Here is a 21,155-nt window from a genome sequence, read left to right on the forward strand (position 1 = left end):
TAAGATGTAACGGTTTCAAGGAGATCATTCAAAACAGACAAACCCATAGAAGTTTTGGCCTCTCCTGGCCCCTTACGTGCATGTGTGTGTGTGTGTGTGTGTGTGCGTGCATGTGGTTTTGTGTGCTGTAAGTGTACATGTGTGGATTCATATATTTGTTTGTGCATACATAAGTGTATATGTGTAAGTGTATCTGTGCGTACACGTGCACGCGTGTGTGTTTCTCTGCTTCGGCCCCAGACTTCATGTCAGCACCGTACAATTTGAGCCGTGACCCTCTCGGCCTAGCAGCCCTTGAACACATGGGAAACCTCTGAGGAGGAAAAACTGGCAGCTAGTCTACAAGAACAGAGTTTAATTCCCATCAATGCACATTCAACCCCACACACACACACACACACACACACACGCCTACATCCACAGAGGTGGTTGGGGGGTTCACCTCCCCACGACCCAGGCAGTGAGGCATGTTGAACTTTGACCCCTCTCATTATCTACCCAGACGCTGAGGTTTGGGCTGGGGTGATAACCTCTGAACCCTGACTTCTAACCCAGGGGCCTGGGCTCAACTAGACAAGGACAGCACTACATACATGTATGTGTGTGTGTGTATGTATGAGAGAGAGAGAGAGAGAGAGAGAGAGAGAGAGAGAGAGAGAGAGAGAGAGAGAGAGAGAGAGAGAGAGAGAGAGAGAGAGAGAGAGAGAGAGAGAGAGAGAGAGAGAGAGAGAGAGAGAGAGAGAGAGAGAGAGAGAGAGAGAGAGAGAGAGAGAGAGAGAGAGAGAGAGAGAGAGAGAGAGAACAAAAGACTGGAATGACTGGAAAATATTTTCAGTCAATTTGATGAGAAAATGACAGAAAAGTCTCCTGTTTATGGGCGCCGCAAATATAACTACCTATTCAGTGGAGGTTTGCTGGATTTGTTTGACTTTTACTGTGGTTATGTTGTGTCTATAATCACTCTGCTCCGTAGGTACACACACACACACACACACACACACACACACACACACACACACACACACAATATGCAGCATGTGGTATGTGGAAGATTTCTGTACCTGCTCCCGCCCACATCCTCCACTCCGTCTAGCTCTCCTGGCTCATATCCTCATATTTTCTTTGGCCTGGGTCTCTGATTTGTTGATCAGCAGACTTAAATGTGATACAAATGAATTTGAGTCCCACTGAGGTTTTGAACATTTCCTGCAGCTATTGGGATTAAAACTGTTAGATACTGAGGGAGCGTGTATGATACCTGCAGGACAGTGAGTGTCGGTGGTGACGGGTGGTGCGGGGTGTCACTGGTAAAAGTCGGAGGGATGATGTCAGCCTTTTTTCTTCAAAGGTACTTTGAAAAGAAAAATAAAAAACTTTTACAGGGCTAAAATTGCAAATTCAGCTGCGAGAAGCGACGGCCCTATGGATATATTACTGATGGATATCAGGGTTATGTTCGCCAAAAGTGCAGTTACTGGTGTAAAAGAGTGCGACTCTGAAATACTTAAGTTCTAAATCAAACAAAAGACAACTTGGACCTGGGCCTATTCTCTTTCTATTTCACGCTCTATCTGCGTTCTGTGGCTTTACACTGAATATAAATCAAGAAAATCTAAAATCACAAACACCGAGGCTAAACTTGGTATGGGCAGTGTGTGTGTGTGTGTGTGGGGGGGGGTCTGGGTTAAGTTCTGAGTTGAAAATAAACTAAACTTGTTGCTTTGGTTTCCTTTTACCGTTTCATCATGTATGGAGGCTGTGTGGCGGCCCCGGCTACGTCTGTGTATCAGACCCTTCACGCCGTGCTCGGCTCCTCCGCCTGCAACATTTACCTTCCTGAGTGGCTCAGACCACGCCTGCGCCACCAAAATATACAACGGCTGGAATTAAAACATTTTCTCCACAGTAATTGCAGGGCAAACAGCAGTCAAGACTCCTGGTCTATATATTCCCCCCCCGTAGCAAATAGCCTCTGACAAGGTGGCTGCACACAAGTGCCTCAGAAGTGCTCAGAGCTTAATGAGTACACGCTGATGTGACTTTGGTCTTTATTGACAAAGGCCTTGACTCATGAGTCAGTTGTTTTGGAACACATTGTTGGATATTAGCTAAGCTTGCCTCATCAGCGTCAGCTTATGTGATCCGTTGACATATTTAAAGTACTGAAGTACAGTCAGCGCATTGTAAGAGGTGTCAAAATGTATAACAATACCTTCTTTCTGTGGTTCCCAGTGCCGAAGGTCTGCCCTCCATGTGACAACGAGCTGAAAGTAGACCATATCATGGACTATTACTGTGCCAGCGACTTCGGTAAGTACCACAACCCGAAATAAAACCACATATAGATGAATATATTTATGGACCTGAATACTGGGATGGCATCCAGCTTTACCTGTGCCCCCGTCCATAGGGTTAGTGGTTGTGTCAGGAAGGGCGTCCGACATAACATTTTGCCAAATGAGCATTGGGGTAGGGTGCAATGCAGGCCGGGCGGCAGGCAAAGGCGGGGACCGAGGCGTGCTGACTTCCAGCATCGCAGACTGGTCCAGGAGGACCAACTGGGAGGAGACCCCGGGGTAGACCCCAAACTTGCTGGAGGGACTACATGTCCCAATCTGGCCTGGGAACGCCTCGGGATCCCCCAGGAGAAGCTGGAGGGCATTGCTGGGGAGAGGGACATCTGGAGTGGCCTACTTAGCTTGCTGCCACCGCGACCTGACACTGGAGAAGCGGCTGATGATGAGAGGGAGAGAGAAAGACAGAGAGAGAGAGAGAGAGAGAGAGAGAGAGAGAGAGAGAGAGAGAGAGAGAGAGAGAGAGAGAGAGAGATAGAGAGAGAGAGAGAGAGAGAGAGAGAGTATGTGGATTGACAAGACCATACCAGATCGGTCGAGGCCTGGGTTAAAAACGGCCAGCATTGGTGCTGTGCCCTCACAGGGTCCTGATGGAAACTGTAAAATCTGCTGTGGTGACAAAGAAATAAGGGAAAAGCTGGGATGAACACATCCTATACTACCGAGTAGTCATGGGCCCATGTTGCCCCAGACGGGCTTCAGGTTACGTTTGTTCTATCTTCAAATTACATGAAAATGTGATACACACAAATATATATCTTACCCACGCCAGTTTTGTCAAACCTTTTAACACAAACGTTTCACATTCAAACAGCCCACATGGATTCTGTTAGCTCTGCTCGCTGGGCAGAATCAGATCCACTTTTGGTTTGTGCGCGTCCCTATCTTCAAATGTAAACTTTTTTTTTTTTTTGGTGAAAATGTCCCGTTAGATGTTTGGATTATAATTTAAAAAAAATGTTTGAAGGGAATTAAAGTATTACTTTGGTTTATTTTATTTTTCCCTGTGATATCGATTCAGACTTGTAACTGGAATACTTGGGTTGGTATTAGTACACTCAACGCTAACCTCACACTGCGTGCACGCACACACACACACACACACAATAAACATACTATAATCCTGTGACCACGTGATGCCCGTTCAGCATCATTTTATAAACTGCATCAGACTTTCTCACCACTATGGCTCGAACCTTTAAAGAATGCCAGACCATGACTACTCCAATCATATGCGCCGGTCAAGGCTCTTGGCTCGCTACAGACTGTGTGATTGAAATCCAGCCTAAAATTATTGCCGAAGTCTTTAGCGTTAATGGTATACTGTTCTGCATTTTCTGTGGTCGTAATACTCTCATGATGAAACTAGAGATGCCGAGGACATTCGTAGCCTTGGGACGCCCGTGGAGCGCATGGCTCGGGCTTCTGAACCAATCAATTATAATAGCAAATGATATGTGGCCAGATCTGAGCTGGAAAACATATTTCCACTGATGACTGTCCCAACAGCACTCGCGGTGAGGCGAAGAGATAAAATATTCACTGACCAAAGTTTCAAAGAGTACTTTCTGGAAATTACTCGCGCCTCAGAAACTGGCAGAACACGTCATTAGTTAATGTTACGGAGGAGGAAACACTAAGATGTGAAATAATTCAACATTTTCAGTCACAATTCAACTAAAACGGAAAGTTATATTCCTTTGGGCACGCTGCTTACATCTGCACCCCTTGCCAGAAACGCTGTTGTGTGACTTTATCTAGAGTTTAGAAAAACCACAACGGTGTATCTATTTGTATTGTTGATTGAGAGGCTTAATATGGTGGGATTTGGGAATTGGAGAGTAAGGGGAAAACATCTTCTCCACGAGAGAGAGGCCCAACAGCGTCGGGAGGCAGATAGCCAGCCGTGGGGCTGGAGAAGAGAGATTACAGTTGCATTACCGGCTGTAGACGCGAGCTGTTGGATGAGACTCCGGAGTGTCGAGAGAAGCGAGGATTATAGAGACGTATAAATCGTGGGACGGAGCCAAGGGTCCCTTTATGATGTTATTGTAGATATATTTGACTGCCTTATCCAGGGGTGGAGCAGTGATTTTAAAAGTGTGGGGGTTCTAAGGGGTGGGACATGAGCACTGCAACCCCCCCCCATCCGCCTTTGGCCCCCATTCCAGTCTCCACAACATGCCAAAATCAAAAATGAATGTCATGCATTTCTACATTTTCTTCACCACCATATGCAAATAATATCGAGTTCAAAATGCACATTGTAGCACCACACCCTTCACCCCGAGATACTGTGTGCACATACCGTAGTATTAAGCAGTATTAGCTTTCGGTGTCCTTCCGAAGCAGACCCAGCAAGCCCATGACTCCACTTACATGACTACTTGACTTGAAAAAGGAGTCAGTCTTCTTCTACCTTTTCCTTTTTGTGCATAACAAAAAGAACAACAACGTAGAACAATGTCAAACTCGCTGGATGTCGCTAGCAACCGGTCACTCACGCTAGCAACACTGGACTGCTACAGACCGCTAGCCTACTGATAAGCAGTTTGCTGAGACAAGACGCTGTAAGCCAAGGGTGCAAGAGGGGTCTCAAAAAGAGGGGGGCATACAGCCTTTGACTTGCTATCTAGCTGTGAAAATGCCATCTAGCTACATAATGTCAGCTATCATTAGCTTGCATTAATAGAACGACCAAGGCAGTAATTTTGGCGATGTTGGATTTTCAAAGTTTAATAACTTTGTGAAAAAAGAAAAGATACAGACCCGCCGCCCCCTGAATGCTCCTAAAATCGCATACATTTACATTAAAATGATTTTTAGATCAATTGCGCAAAAAAAAGTTACGATAAGATCTACCTAAAACCACCACGAGTGGTCAAAATGACAGCTCGTAATTTGTGCGTCACCGTTTGCGTCATGTCACTATTCATGACGCGTGTTGGTCACGTCATTTCCTTCGTGAAGTTCGTTGCTCTGTCCTAGAAACTCACTAGCGCCCTCCAGTGCAGAGTAATAGTCTAAACTTGATTTTTGATTATGTCCAACATGTCTGGGTACAGACGCCGTTTCAGACGCACCACGACTACCACCGAGGCGTTGCGGTATTTACAGGCAGTGGACAGCGGTCATTTTAAATTGTTTGAAAAGCAGTATTAGAGTTGTTAAAATGTTAATTTTTGTGTCAGTTAGTTTCTTAACAGACATACTAACACATGCAATGCATTAATGTCTCAATTGGGTATTTATCTTGACAGTATATAGAGTTTAAAACCCGGCGGTCATTTTGACCCTCCCATGGTCGTTTTACGTAGGAGTGAAATCCCGGCCGTTCATTTGTTTGCCAATCACTTGCCGTTGGAATGACTGAGCTAGCACAATGACTAGCCTATTTAATTTTATGTTCGATAGCTAATGTTAGCTGACATGTCACATCACAAGACAAAGTTACAAAAAAAATTGTAATTACTTTTTTTTCTCCTTAAATGTATTTCTGATTTCTCCCAAATTAGTGGCCAATCGATCCCTAAATTAGTGGCCAATCGATCAGTTTCGTTTCATCAATGACTACCCCAGGAAAATGTGTGCGTGTGTGTGTGTGGTCCACAACACCTGTAACACCCCCTGCTGCGACGTACATGGCCTTATCTAATTTTTCATGCACACTGTTACTACCCCCCCCCCATTTTCTCCCCAATTGTACTTTAATTACCCCGCTCTTCCAAGCTGTCCCAGTTGCTGCTCCACCCCCTCTGCTGGTCCAGGGAGGGCTGCAGACTACCACATGCCTCCTCCGATACATGTGGAGTCACCAGCCGCTTCTTTTCACCTGACAGTGAGGAGTTTCACCAGGGGGACGTAGTACGTGGGAGGATCACGCTATTGCCCCCAGTTCCCCCTCCCCCCGAACAGGCGCCCGACCGACCAGAGGAGGCGCTAGTGCAGCGACCAGGACACATACCCACATCCGGCTTCCCACCCAGACACGGCCAATTGGGTTTGCAGGGACGCCCGACCAAGCCGGAGGTAACACGGGGATTCGAACCGGCGATCCCTGTGTTGGTAGGCAATGGAACAGACAACTAACTACACTAACCGGACGGCCCGTTAACTGCTATGTTTGACCCTCTACTTCCTAAATGTTATTCAAACAAGGTGTTTCTTTATAGTAAAGTCTGATTTCAGATTTTTCTACAGTTTTTTTTTTTCATTGTGCCATTCAGAACCCCTGCTAAAGCATCATGGGTAAAGAGGGGCGGAGAGGAGAGGGCCGGGTTGGTGCTGGAGTATAGTCACGCAGCCTCCGCCTGGCCGGTAGGGAAGCTGACATGCCGTAGCACAGGGACAAAACCTGTTTAACCTCAAAGTGACGGCGCACCTCTCTTACGCCCTCTCTTCCACTCTCCATCCGCTCCTCTTCCTCCTCCGTGCCTCCTCTACTCACTCAAGAGAGAGTGAGTTTGTGTAAAAAACGGGCGCAACTTGTCAAGGGGACATTGGCCAGGCTTAACATCACAGTGGGCCCCGCTGGATCACTTGTGACTGAATATGGGCGGGAGGGCATGAACGGTAGAGCAGGGCGAATGGCTTTAATTCTTTCTGTACTCAATGGACACGTGCACACACGCACACGTGTACACATGCACACACGAACTGCACACGTGTGCATATACATACACACACACACAAACCCACACACATATACTAAGTCAACTTCCTCACATTCACTCAGGCATGGTGGCACAGATTATTGCCCTGCAGAGGTGCCTCGGTATGGAACTGGATTCCAGTCAGGACGTAGACCGAGGGCAACTCAGCGCCTGCATTCTTTCTTCCTTGAACATGCTGCCACTTTGCACGCGTACGCACCAGCATGTACCGATGTGTGTTTATAGCTCGGCAGACAAGGAAGCGAGAACCGACGAGGCGACTCCCCCAAGATAGTTCGGGTTGGGTGCATGGCAATGCCTCATACCGAGTGTAAGCGTTTGCCCTGCCCCATGATTAATTTAACCTGTCAAGTAGCCCACCCAAAAAAAGAAAGAAGAAAAAAAAAATCCTCTCTGAAACGCTTGGCAGTTCAATTTTAATCTCTCACGTGTGTAAACATGATATGTAAACATGAGGGCGGAAATCAGCGGTGCATTAGTTTAATATCCTGATGTTTTTTGTAACTTTACGCTACACATCCAGTCTGCACAGAGGTTATCTCTTATTCTTTACATAGTCGAAATACACACACATCTGAGTAGAAAAACAAATATATGATCAGTGAAGTTATCTCGAACTGGGGCAATGACATAGTTTTGGCAGTAATGTAGGCACACGTTATCTGCTGCAGGACTTATGAAGATATACAAACGGATATCTGATTACACTTTATGTTAGCCTAGCCTTTCTTAAGCCTAGCTTATCTTCATACGTAATTAAATTGTTTTGGTAACCTGGAATAAGAGGTCATTTTTCAAAAATGTAGTGTGGAGAGTGAGCTAGAGTACAGCAAACACATATGATCCATCAGCAAAACTTTCTGTGTTGTACTTTAAACAAGGCTGAAATTACTTTTCCATTTCATGCACAATTAAAGAGTAATTTTAACATCTAACCAGTTTGTTATGTGAAGTACCATAAATCCAAAGGAGTTGAATCAAGTGCAACTGGACTGGTATATATCCGTGAAGACGTTTCGCCTCTCATCCAAGAGGCTTCCTCAGTTCGTGCCTTTCATCAGACTAGCTTGGTCTAGTCAGAAAGGCACGAACTGAGGAAGCCTTTCTGACTAGACCAAGCTAGTCTGATGAAAGGCACGAACTGAGGAAGCCTCTTGGATGAGAGGCGAAACGTCTTCACGGATATATACCAGTCCAGTTGCACTTGATTCAACTCCTTTGGATAACCATGACCTGGATAAATGAGAACATTCACAGACAAGTACCATAAATGTTTAAGCAAAGTAGGTTTGTCATGGGGGCATCCGGGTAGTGTAGTGGTCTATTACGTTGCCTACCAACATGGAAATCGGCGGTTCAAGTCCCCGTGTTACCTCCGGCTTGGTCGGGCGTCCCTACAGACACAATTGGCTGTGTCTGCGGGTGGGAAGCCGGATGTGGGTATGTGTCCTGGTCGCTGCACTAGCACCTCCTGTGGTCGGTCGGGGCGCCTGTTCGGAGAGGAGGGGGAACTGGGGGGAATAGCGTGATCCTCTCACACACTACATCCCCCTGGTGAAACTCCCCACTGTCAGGTGAAAAGAAGCGGCTGGTGATCCACATGTATGGGAGGAGGCATGTGGTAGTCTGCAGCCCTACCCGGATCGGCAGAGGCGGTGGAGCAGCGACCGGGAAGACTCAGAAGAGTGGGGTAGTTGGCGGGATACAACTGGGGTGAAAAAGGTGGAACCCCCCCCCCAAAATAAAAAAGGTTTGTCACAGATTATACCCGTAGACACACACGCTGGTTTTGACACTGATAATCTGTTAACGGTTCTCATCTCATGTAGGAATATTAGCGATTCATAAACCAAAAGCTGCTACCCCCTCATCATCATTAAGAGCTACAATTACTATTTAGTTCTGTTAAGCACCTTACCTTCTTCCTGTGTGTATCCACTGGTTGTCCTCAAAGAGTAACCAGATGTCCTCCATATTGACATGACCTCCTGCATTTTGAAGCAAAATAACAAAAGTAAAAATTTCTGTTTGAACATTAAACAATCCAATTTTGATCATTATTCAGTATCAATCTCCCTAAATGTCTCTCTCTCCTATCGTCTTGTATTTGAGAATAAATTAATGCGCTATTCAGTCAAAAAAAGGGCTAAAAAGGGCTCAAAAAAGGGGCTAAAAGGGCTCTGTTTATTTACCGCTGCTGCTCATGCCTACAGAAATTTCTTTTCTGATCTGTTATGAAAGCATATTATATATTGTTGTGTGCCACTAGTGAGCAAGAGTGTAACTTCAGACGGGACATAAATGTCTAATTATGCCTGATATGTATAACATCAGTGTTCAATGAACTGTTTGCATTGGCAACCTATACAGAAAATACATTTTAAACCTGTCCTGCACTGCTCCACAAAATCTTACTGTCTGTCCTGCATTTGGACTGGTTGCATCTGGTCACACCACGGTATTGGATTAAAACTGTCAGTTAAGAAAGACTGACCAACAAACTGGTATAAAAACACAAACAACAAAGAGATTTCTTCAACACTCCCTTGAATAAGAGTGTTGAGTTGTTCCTCAAAGTCAAATGATAATTCTCCCATGAGAATCATCATTTACTAAGCAGCACCAAGCATGGAGCTCAGTGCTCCTCCTGTCAGCCAGCCCAGAAGAATCAGATTGATACATCAAATCATCCCAATGGTGGTAAATGTCGGGTAGAAAAATAATAACAGACATATACTGTTGGGGAAAATTCGGCTAACCAAGTGCAAATTATAGTAAATTAGTGTTTCACTTTGAATTAAAATCAAATGTTAAACTAATTGGCTGAAAAAAAAGAGGCCCCATTTCACAAAACAATTTTCATTATCTCGCTTGTTTGTTCTGAGTGTCTATGACTTTGACTGTGCCTTTATTTACATAGCCTGTATTTTGAAAAACGGTGCTTTGGGTAGCTACGTACACACGCGAGTCACTAATAGTTTTTTCACTTTTAACCCTCTGATGCCCTTCTTCCTTAGTTATGAAGATGAAGATCAAGGAGGTGAAGAAGGAGAAGGGTGACAAAAAGCTGATTGCAGCGCAGAAGAAAAAGAAGGTGTTGAAGTGGGGCGTCCTCCGCAAGAAGGACCTGAAGAAGCTCACCCTGTACATCAAAAACGGTGCCAACTGCCCCTGCTCCCAGCTGGACAGCCTGAGCTCCAACTTCCTCATCATGGGCCGCAAGGTGGACCAACAGCTGCTGCTCACATCCATTCACAAGTGGGACAAGAGGAGCAAGGAGCTCAAGTTCGCCATCAAGTTCATCAAGTCCCATCAGTGTCCCACCTTCCACCCCATCTTCCAGTGATGGGCCCAACGCTAGAAGATAGGGGTGGGAGATGGGGCGCCTCCGTACCCAGTGCGGTACCCGTGGATCTCTAGCCCTGATCCTGTCCACCTTATCCAGTTACATCACTTCCACTATTCTACTATCCTGTTCAACCTAGTTACATATTTTCCTCCTGTCCTTTGTTTGTCCACCTTAGATCCCTTCAAACTCTACTACCACCCACTGACTTCTCTTGGAGGTTGAAGAATGTCCCTGGATTTTAACTTCCATGACCTACCGTAAATCTCATAAAGCCCCTCATTTTGATTTGTCTAGATAAGTCAGGAGTATTAACACTGACTAATGGAAAAACCTGCTCACTGAATACAAACTTAAGCTGTGTTCAAACACGAGGCAAAGTATCGCTGAAGTTGCCAGTTTTGACAGCCTTGCATTTTCCTGTTTCCTACAATGAGCTCTGACGTGCTTACAACATTCATTTGCGATTCGTCATTTGCCTTCATAGCTTAGGATAAACACTTTAGCATCGTACAAAACCGATGAGCTTCTCATCCATTTTAGTTTTGGTGGGAACTGGGAAGTGGTATCCAAAAGTTTGCCTTGTTGTTTCAACATAGCAGATAAGAAGAGAAACACCCACATTTCCCAAAAGTGCAACATTTCTCTACTTTTTAAAGGGTTTTGCCCTGCCCATAATGCTAAAATCGCCTCCTGTACCCCATGCCGTTCGCTTTCACAGAGAAGGAATTGAGTCTGGCAAAGAGATGGCAGCGTTCCTTCGTGTCTGGACGCACCTTTTAACGGTGTTCAGACATCGTCAACTTAGCTAATGGGTCGCTAATATTTCAGCTGGGCGGGCGGTGCTTAACATTCCGGGTATCTTTTGTTTTTAATTCACGCAATCACCAAGTTTTGGATCAATAGGAATTACATAAACCTGAAGTTACGAACATAAAATCACCTCGCGGATTCTCATACAACAGCTTACCTGGTTAAATTTGACGCCGACAAAGGCAGAAACTGTCCCCCCTGTGTCGGTTTTAAAGCTTTCGTTACGGTCCTCTTGCACGGAAGTTGGGAAGCTAGCCTAAACTTTGGTTAGCGGGGATTAGCTTCTCCTCCATTTTGGTCACCGCAAACACAATACGTAGCCATATAACGTTAGTTTTATCGGAAGGGAAGGAAAAGTGAATCTAAGCGACCCCCGGAAAACGTAAAAAAATTGTTATATGTTTTCTAGGAGATAAACTTAACACCCTGCTTAACATCGTCCGGCTGCTCAGCTCCGTACAAAATGAATGAACTTCCGGTGACTCGTCGAACCAGTTTAGCGGCTAGATGGGATACAACCACGGACGGAAATGACGCAAAATCCTCCCGACCAAAAGCCTTGTCTTTTGTCGAAACAACGTATTTCGTCAGCGTGTCCTCCGCGTACATTTTTTAAAACTCCCTCGCAAGATCTACGCTAGCTAGCGCCATAGCAACGACATACGCCCGGGGAGATTTTGCGCCACTTCCGTCCGTGGCTGTACCCCCATCTGGTCACAGCCCCAGTTTAGGGCTGTGAGTCAGCGAAAGTAAAAGGTCTCCCAGGAAACACCAGCCGGTAGAAAATGAATGAACTTCCGGTGACTCGTCCGTCGCTCTAGTTGATGGCTGTGAACCGGTGTAAATTACGTCCCCCGTGAAACACCAGATTTTGTTAGCCAAATATTTCCCACTTCGCGTTTCAAAGAACATACATACTGCAGCGAATTCGGGGGACAACGCAACCACAGGAACTGCCGCGGCCGGGAAGCGAACCCGCACCGCCCGCACCGCAGGAGACATCGCTAACGGCTAGACTAAAGGCTCAGACCCACCATCCAGCGGCCAACGTGTCTGCTTATCCATGCAATACTGTTACTGATGGACCACTGTCCCTGCAATTATCTTCCATGACCCTTTTATTTTCCTCTTTTGCTTGTCGTAAAATAAATCACACGTAGTACGATATTTCACAGCAATAATATTTATCCATTAGACAGTTAGACGGTAGCAATGGGAAATGGCAATTTTAAGGCTTGTAGCCACTGCTGGAGGGAAATGCTTACGTGATTGTTATGTATCCTTGCTTGAGACAGAGCAGCAAAAGGGGAGCTGAGTTGGGTTTGTTTTCGTGTGAAAAGGCCTTCAGAAGAAAGAAACGCCATGTGAGCTATGCAAACGGGCCAGTTCGAACGCCGGCACAGAGCTCCCGGAAATGACGTCAAGGCAGAGAAATTCTGTTTAGACGATCCGCTTAACCGTGTTTGGTCGAATGTGTAAAAAGTAGGTGATTCAGATGAAAACTAGTTGACCAAGAAAAAAAATAAAATAAATACAAGACCTCTTCCTTTTACCCCGGAAGAGCGGTGGAATGAGACAAAAACAGAGGCTGAGTGATGCTTCTACTGACTGTTGTAAAGCGCGGCTGCTGTGGACTGAACGAGGGAAAACTCGAATATTTCTGCTTTTCAAAACGGAGAGAGGGAGGGGGGGGAGGCCCTCCTGAGGAAGAAGGGGAGAACGAGAGAGAAAGAGAGGGAAAGAGAGGAGAGAGAGACTCTGGACAGAACCAACTATGTTGGGTGGGAAAGTCTCTGGTACTTACTAATTTTTTTCCACTATCACTATTCAAATGTTTCTATCTTTTTTATTTTACTGAAATTGTTATATTTGCTTCAATTACACTTGTATCAAAACAGAAATCATACATACAGACATAGCGCCTGAATTTGCTATTGTTGTACCAATAAAAAAAAAAGAAATCTAACGTTGACAATAATGTTTCTAATCAGTTAACCTGTAAGTAGTTTTGTTACTGAAATACGCCTTTGGTTTGTTTTTTTTTGTTTGTTTTTCAAAAAGTTAAAGAATAAAATATATTTGAAATTGATGTGAAAAACACTTTCTTGAAATGTGACTATGAGTGTGTGTTAATGCAAAACCAAAATCATGATCCAAACACACAATAGCACATGCTCTCGCGCGCGCTCTCTCTCTCTCTCTCTCTCTCTCTCTCTCTCTCTCTCTCTCTCTCTCTCTCTCTCTCTCTCTCTCTCTCTCACCATGGGAGTCATTGTGTCCCTCCATAAGCTACAACACCTTCACCCTTTTTTCCCCTGAGTGATAAAGGAGGCATTATTTCTTACCCTTTAAAGGGGCCATGAAATGGAAAATGTATTTTTGTACTTGTTACTCGGAGGCTCTTTTATCTGTACTTAGCGTACATCCATTTAACATTGCACTCTAGAAAGTAAAGAGCAAAATGATTATTTTTTTTGTGTTGAAAAGGATAAAGCTTTTCTCGCCCTGAAAAACACAAGTTTTTAGTTAATGTCATCCCGCACTTGTGGGTAAAGACGAACAAAAATGTGCAATGGATGAGGCTTGAGTGAGAGAAGACGACTGACCTCCTACCATCATAATGAAAGTAGACAGTAGCCAATGGATGTCCCCAGTTGCCTAGAAATCCCCGGCCATGATTGGCTGTCAATCAAATCAACCTCCCTCCCTTCACAAAATCCCACCCGACCGTTCGTTCCATTTCATTTGGACAAACATCAAATGGCGGAGGTTTGTGCTGGGGCTTCCGGAGGAGACCTTCCCATCATCACAAAGGCCGCGCGGTTTGTTATTGTGCCACCGCACTGGGAATCAACAGTAGCAAGAGCATCACTCACTATGAAGACCACAATGGTTCAACCTGACGAATCGCCGCGAATAAACGAGTTTTTATTTCAAGAATGCATGTTCATCATAATTTATTCGGAGAGAAAACTAGAGAAATACTATTCACCTCCCACATTTCCCGCCCGGAACCTCCTGTAACGTGGATGGATAAGAAGACACGCTGGCCGCTGGCTGGCGGGTCTGACCCTTTAGTCGAGCGGTTAGCGATGTCTCCTGCGGTGCGGGTGACACGGGTTCGCCTCCCGGCCGCGGCACTTCCTGTGGTTGCGTTGTCCCCCGAATTCGCTACACTCCGTTTCCGCCTACAGTGGCACCCCACAGCACTGTTTTGTCCGCTAGCTCCTCCCACTGGCTTCATCCGCCATGAACCCTCTGACACCGGCAGTTTTTCCCATACATACTATTATTAGGCCCTGTGATGGCCTGGCGGCCTGTCCAGGGTGTCTCCCCGCCAATAGCTGCTGGGATAGGCTCCAACATCCCCGTGACCCTGAGAGCAGGATAAGCGGTTTGGATAATGGATGGACGGACTATTATTAGGCACTGGGCCTCTTATCCACACGACATAACGGCACGTAGAACAGTTTGCTAACGCCGTTAGTTAAATCAGCTGTTTATACGCGCACCACCTGCCATAATGCGGCGAGCCGGTGGGGAAGAATGAGAGATAGAGCTCTCTTATTTGCAGCGCTCGTGTCCCACACACCGCGCGACCCCGAGAGGGCTGTTTAATTTTAACCCTCCGTCAGAACCGAACGGAACTGGCGGGAAGGGAGAGGCGAGGATTCATTTAGAATGGCAGCTCCTGTGTCCCATACACCGCACGACCGCAGGCGTGCACCTTTCTGCCCCTCCCCAGTAGTCGCCGAACAATGGCCTCCTGTAAACCGAGTTTATTTTTCGCCCGCTGCGGGATTCGATCTAGGTTGTACTGCACCACGAGGCGACGTCGCTAACCGCTCGACTAAAGGGTGCCGACACCCTGGCGATCGGCTAGTGAGTCTGCAGGTTACCCCAAATGGTCGTTTTAGAATTTACATTTACATTACTGAGCTCACTTAATATCGGTCATGGTCCTACTGTCCGTAAAACGGTCATCTACTCAGTCCGAGTCAAACATTCGAACAACAACACAACAATAATCAGAACATTAACACAACGTTAATAAACAATGATTTGAACACGAATGTCAAAAGTCCCAGAATCCCTTGCGCATCCCCAGCGCGTAGCCCTCAGTCCAGCGACCGGCTCTTTTGGTCGCTACGATAGGTTTGTCCTCTATAATATCTGATCTATTACCAACAAAGCCCCTCTGGTCAATGACTTCATCACAGAGCACAGACTGGACTATTTATGTCTCAAGGAAACCTGGCAGTCACAGAATGACTTTCTACAGCAAAATTCAGCAACTCCACCAGGATCTGTTGCAAACCTCAGTCTTCGGGCAGAGGAGCTGGCCTTGTGCTGCTCAATCGTGATAGTATAAAACTAACACCACTCTCTCAACCTGATCAATCTTCCTTTGAACTGCTTGCTGTGACCTACCCATCATTATTGCTGCTCTGTACAGACCACCTAAGGCAGTGGTGGCTAACCATGTGCCATGGAGAGCCATGTGTATGCAGGTTTTCATTCCAACCCGACTCCACACCAGGTGATCTCACTGATACATTCTTCCTCTTTGGTCGAAGGGTTGCTAATCAGTGAAATCACCTAGTGTGGAGTCCGGCTGGAATGAAAACCTGAATAAAGGCATCAAATATTTTTATCACCGAACTCTGACAATGACAATATGTTCGCTAAGATTTTAAAGCAACGTTAGATTACTTTGATCTAATGCAATATGTCAACTTTACAACCCACACCAAGGGTCATATCCTTGACTTGGTCGCTGTTCCGGCATCGCACCATATAACATCCTCTCTACTAAACTACCCCTCTCTGACCATGAAGCTGTGTTATTCAACACCAACCTACTGCTCAGTAAATCAAGGGTGCCTCGTACCATACCGCAACATCAGATATGATGACCTCAGTAGTTTAATTACCTCGAACCCTATTCCTGCTCCCACCTCCTCACCCCCCGATCTTATGGAATACTACAATAATATTTTATCTTCTGCACTTGATACTTTAGGCCCCCTAAAAACAGGGGTTGTCTCATTTGCCCATAATGCTCCCTGGGACACATCTGAATTATAGGTTGATAATATAGGTTAGTGCCTTGAGACGCTTTGCACCAAGACTGGACTTGCAGTTCACAAATATGTATTCAGAGCATGTACTCCATTACAAAATGCTCTTTCAATGGCTAAAACAGCCTATTATGCAAACTTCATCAGTACAGTTGAAGGGACTACTGAAACTCTCTTCTCCACAGTTAAAAGGTTACTGAATCCACCTGAAACCAAGATGAACAGTAACCTTTCTAATGAACAATGTTCTACTTTTTTTAAAATTTTCAACTTCAAAATTAGTACCATTCATGAGCAGCTAGCCTCTGCTAACATCATGCAGACTGACATACCATCAGCAACTGCCATGAAACTGTCCCCATCCACTGTCCTATGTGACTTTAGTCTTCCAACTGAAAATCAAATCTCTGAATGTTTTACTAAGTCTAGCACCTCCACATGTCACCTGTACCCAATTCCCACAACCCTAGTTAAAACATGCCTTCCCTCTATCATCGCCCTGATAACCTCCATCATCAACTCCTCTCTGTCCACTGGTACAGTTCCCCCTTCACTGAAGATTGGCATAATCAGACCAATTCTGGAAAAAAAAACCTCAATTTAGATTGCACTGACCAAAACAACCACCGGCCAATGCAATCTATTTGCAATCTACCATTCATCTCCAAAATCCTCGAGAGGGTAGTTGTATCTCAACCCCAGATCTACCTTGATAACAATAATCTCTTTGAACAATTCCAATCTGGCTTTTGCCCCAAACGTAGCACAGAAACAGCCCTGGCTAAGATCACCAATGACCTCCTTCGTGCAGCTGTCTCAGGTCTACTCTCTATCCTCATCCTCCTTGACCTCACTGCAGCCTTTCATACTATAGCCCATCAGCTCCTCATGGATCATCTGGCTAGCATTGGAGTTGGGGGCACTGTGTATCACTGGTCTGCTTCCTACCTTACAGACAGGACACATTTTGTACAAATTCAGAATTATCGGTCAGAAAGTTTGATAGTTCCTCATGGAGTTCCACAGGGTTCAGTGCTGGGGTTACACCTGTTTATTATTTACCTCCTCCCTCTTGGCAACATCTTCCGGCACTATGGTATCCATTTCCACTGCCGTGCTGATGATACACAGCTTTATGTGAACACTAGGCCAACTTCCACTCGTCCCTCTAGTACCCTCACTGCTTGTCTCAATGATAAACAGATATGGATGACTAATAATTATTAGAAATTCAACAATAGTAAAACCAAGCTACTCTTCATTGGCACTAAATCTACACTCTCATAAACTAATATTTTCTCACTACCCATTGCTGGAAGCTGCCTATCTTTCTCTGCTCAGGCTAAGAGCCTTAGTGTTATCCTGGAAAGTACCCTTTCCTTTTCCAGTAATATGTGTCCCGGGTTGCCTTTTCCCATCTATGAAACATATCCAGACAATGCCCTGTTTTAACACAACACTCCACGGAAGTCTTAAGTCAATGTTTTGGTAACACCACACATTGACTTCTGCAATGCGACCACTGAAAACCTACTTTTTTACTAAGGCCTATGGTCTGTAGTGTTTTGATCTTTTTTTTCTTATCTAGTGTAAATGTCCTTGGGTTCATTGAAAGGCGCTATACAAAATTAAGTTGTTGTTGTTGTTGGCAGGCATCCCCAACAAACTTACTCACCAACTTCAACTCATCCAGAATTCTGCAGCACGGATTATTACACGTTTAAAGTCCACTGACCATGTCTCTCCCCTGCTGATTCAATTACACTGGCTTCCTGTGTCCCAGCGGATTAATTTAAAATTTTTATTATTAACATTCAAAGCTCTTCATAATCTATCTCCTGCTTATCTCACAGACCTCCTTCAGACTTACGTCCCATCTCGCTCCTGGTGGTCTTCACCAGCAGGTCAATTGGCACTACCAGCCTTCAACCTCAGCACAATGGGTGCCAGGGCTTTCCCCTATGCTGTACCCAAACTCTGGAACTCCATTACCCCATCACGTTCACTTACTGGACTCCATTATAGAAAGAAAAACTGCTCTTAAAACCCACCTTTTTTTAAACTAGCATACTCAGTTTAATAGCATCAAACTTAACTTTTTTTAACTCCTGCTGATGTATGCTCTATTGCTTATTGTTTGTTTTTCTGTTGACTGCACCAATGTTTTTACTGCTTTGTTTTGTTGTGTTTGACCTGAGGTGGCCTTGAGTGTCACGAAAGTTGCCTTAAATAAAATGTTTATTATTATCATTATTACTATTATTATTATTATCATTATATAATAAATACATATCGCAAAATTGTGGCAAAAATAATTTTGTAACTAAAGCTGAAATCCGTATTTTTTTCCCTATCAATAAATAGCTATTATATCCATCTGGACCATTGAGTCAGGTTACATGTTACTAATTATGATCTTTTCCGTGGTTGGAGACACTCTCCATGTCACACTGTTGACATTTATGACCGAGTAGGATGAACACTGGTTTAGCAGAAAACGTGTTTCTGCTCAAACGGCAAAAAGGCCTGAAAGGTGATGATGTGGTGATGCTTCTTTTAGGAATTGGGAATCAGGAAAACTTTGTCATTTCATTGCAACACAAAGACAAAAACATACATCCAAAAACTACAAGAACTTCAAGAACACATATATCTAAACTAACACATATATCCAAAATAAAAAAAAGAATCACTTTCCAAGGGAATAAACGCCAGCCAGGATGACTGTCGGAACTGCCGGTCTGCATGGGCTAGCAGTTAGCTTAGCCTGCACCTGTTTCCGCATCCTGTCAGACCGCCCTCAGTGCTTCCTCCTTGGGCACAGCTCCAGGCAGGGGCCGTGGTCCTAGGGTCCACCGGACACAGCAGACCAGGCTCCTCCATCCAATCCAATGCCAGCTCTTCCAGCCAGACACCCTCGACACACCTCCTCGCACTCCACATGACGACACCAAAAACACCACAGTCAACGCCAGGAGAGGGCGCCGCCAGACCACCCTCGATGTTATCGGAACTGCTGGTCTGCATGGGCTAGCGGTTAGCATAGCCTGCCCCGCTTCCGCATCCTGTCAGACTGCCCTCGTTGTTACCTCCTCGGTCGCAGCTCCAGGCAGGGCCGTGGTCCCTGGGCCCACAGGACGCAGCAGACCAAGCTCTCCCAGTAGATCCAGCGCCAGCTCTGCCGGCCATCAAACGAAGACAAAACTTAAAACACAGACATGGACAAAGACACTGCATGGAAGGTACTGGGTGAGGCCAACGCAAACGTGCATTGTGCCACCATCTTCCCACACCGCTAATGGGTGAGGCTGCTGCAAACATGAATTCACGCCACCGTTTAATACGCCATTTCAGATCACACACCATTTTAGACAGCTAATCTACCATTTCTACAGTCACCATTGCTATACTGAGCAGGATAAGTGGTTAAGACAATGGATGGATGGACTATTACTATACAACAATGTTCCCATGTAAGTTGACGTAGATTTTAATACATTATATTGTCTGTGTTAGCTTTGGCCAGAGGACGTCATTTTTACAAGGGTGGGAACTGTTTACTTGCTGAGCTGATGGCACACCAGCCACAATGGCTGCAACACCTGATTTGTAGTCCTCACTGCCAGCGGGAGAGAGAGGGAGATCGGGTTCAGTATTAGAGATGTCGCCAACATTTTCTTTTTTACCCAGGTCACATTCAGGGGAGCTCCTGTTTTTTTCCACAAGGAACCAACCCTCCCATTGCCCCCACACCCCGAGTTCACACCCTGCTCCAAAAGCCATTTTATGGGACCTCTAAACCGTCCTCCTTTCCAAGGGAAGAGAGGAGTGAAAGCTTGTGTCATACCTGGTGCAACGCCAGGAGATCTTCTCCGCGCCACACAGCCCATAATCAGGCTACACGCATCGAGCCAGCTCCCCTCGGAGCTGCGGAGGAGGCACGGCCCCACGACTCAAAGAGTTAAGCGTCGAGGCCGGGGTGACTCAGACGGACAGCGGGCTGCAACCTTATTGACCAACTCCATCACACCCACCCACCGCTTACACAATCCAGACACACATATAATGAACTTGTTACAGCGAGAGCTTTTGGCACCCGCCCTCTCCAACACATGCGATGAATCAGTTCTGACAGAGTGTTCCTCAGTATCTTCCACCCCTTCACCAAAACTTGGAGACCGAGGCAACAAAGCGCCAGCAACAAGTCGGAGAGCCAGCGGTGGAAGGGGCCCGCTTCCAGCTGATGTGATAGGGCACATTCTGTGTCTCCAGACGGAGGGGTGACAGAAATCGGATGGGACAGCGGTAGTTCCCCCCCCCCCCTGAATCCCGTCGGACAAGGCCGCCTTTGTGAGAGACATCAGAGCCTATCTCCCTCCGCGTTCAGAGTCTACGCGTAATTGAGTCGGATAAGTGCCGAGGATGATTGCGCCGCGTTGGGGAAAAGTTCACCTCTCCGCCAGAGTTGAAGAAGCTCCCATACCAAAAAAACGGGGAACAGCGAGAAGACGAGGACGAGAGGGGGGGGGGGGAAGAGCGTGGAGGAGGAGGAGGAGGAGGGGGGGGGGGCGGAGGATGAGCGGGATTCGACGAGGCAGCGAGAGCGGGAAAAAACAAGGTTTGACAAAGAGGAGTGGAAAACAAAGAGGCGCGGGCCAGAGATGAGACGCCAGCAGGGAGAGGGGGGGGAGCGAGGAGAGGAAGAGCCCGGCCGGGGCCCACGGATGGCCGTCAGCACCTCCTCAAAGGTCACTTAGGTGTAGTTAATAAGGGCCTGATGAGGGAGCAGCCACACACACACACACACACACACAGGCCAACATACACACAACCTGCAGACACAGGAGTACAGGCTTGCATTGTCTTGTGTTCTCCCACATTAGCCATT

General features: G+C 46.0%; 1 protein-coding gene across 1 annotated transcript in view; it reads left to right on the forward strand.

Moving 5' to 3' along the window:
* The window catches only part of sfrp5 (secreted frizzled-related protein 5), a 23,154-nt gene extending 9,879 nt beyond the window's left edge, over positions 1 to 13,275 (forward strand). The window contains exons 2-3 of the mRNA XM_056291612.1: positions 2,233 to 2,310; positions 10,045 to 13,275. Of these exons, the coding sequence (XP_056147587.1) occupies positions 2,233 to 2,310; positions 10,045 to 10,373 (407 nt within the window). The 3' untranslated portion in view covers positions 10,374 to 13,275. The remainder of the gene's footprint in view (positions 1 to 2,232; positions 2,311 to 10,044) is intronic.
* The last annotated feature ends 7,880 nt before the right edge of the window (positions 13,276 to 21,155 follow it).

The sequence above is a fragment of the Lampris incognitus genome, chromosome 13 (genome assembly GCF_029633865.1).
Source record: "Lampris incognitus isolate fLamInc1 chromosome 13, fLamInc1.hap2, whole genome shotgun sequence".
NCBI lineage: Eukaryota > Metazoa > Chordata > Actinopteri > Lampriformes > Lampridae > Lampris > Lampris incognitus.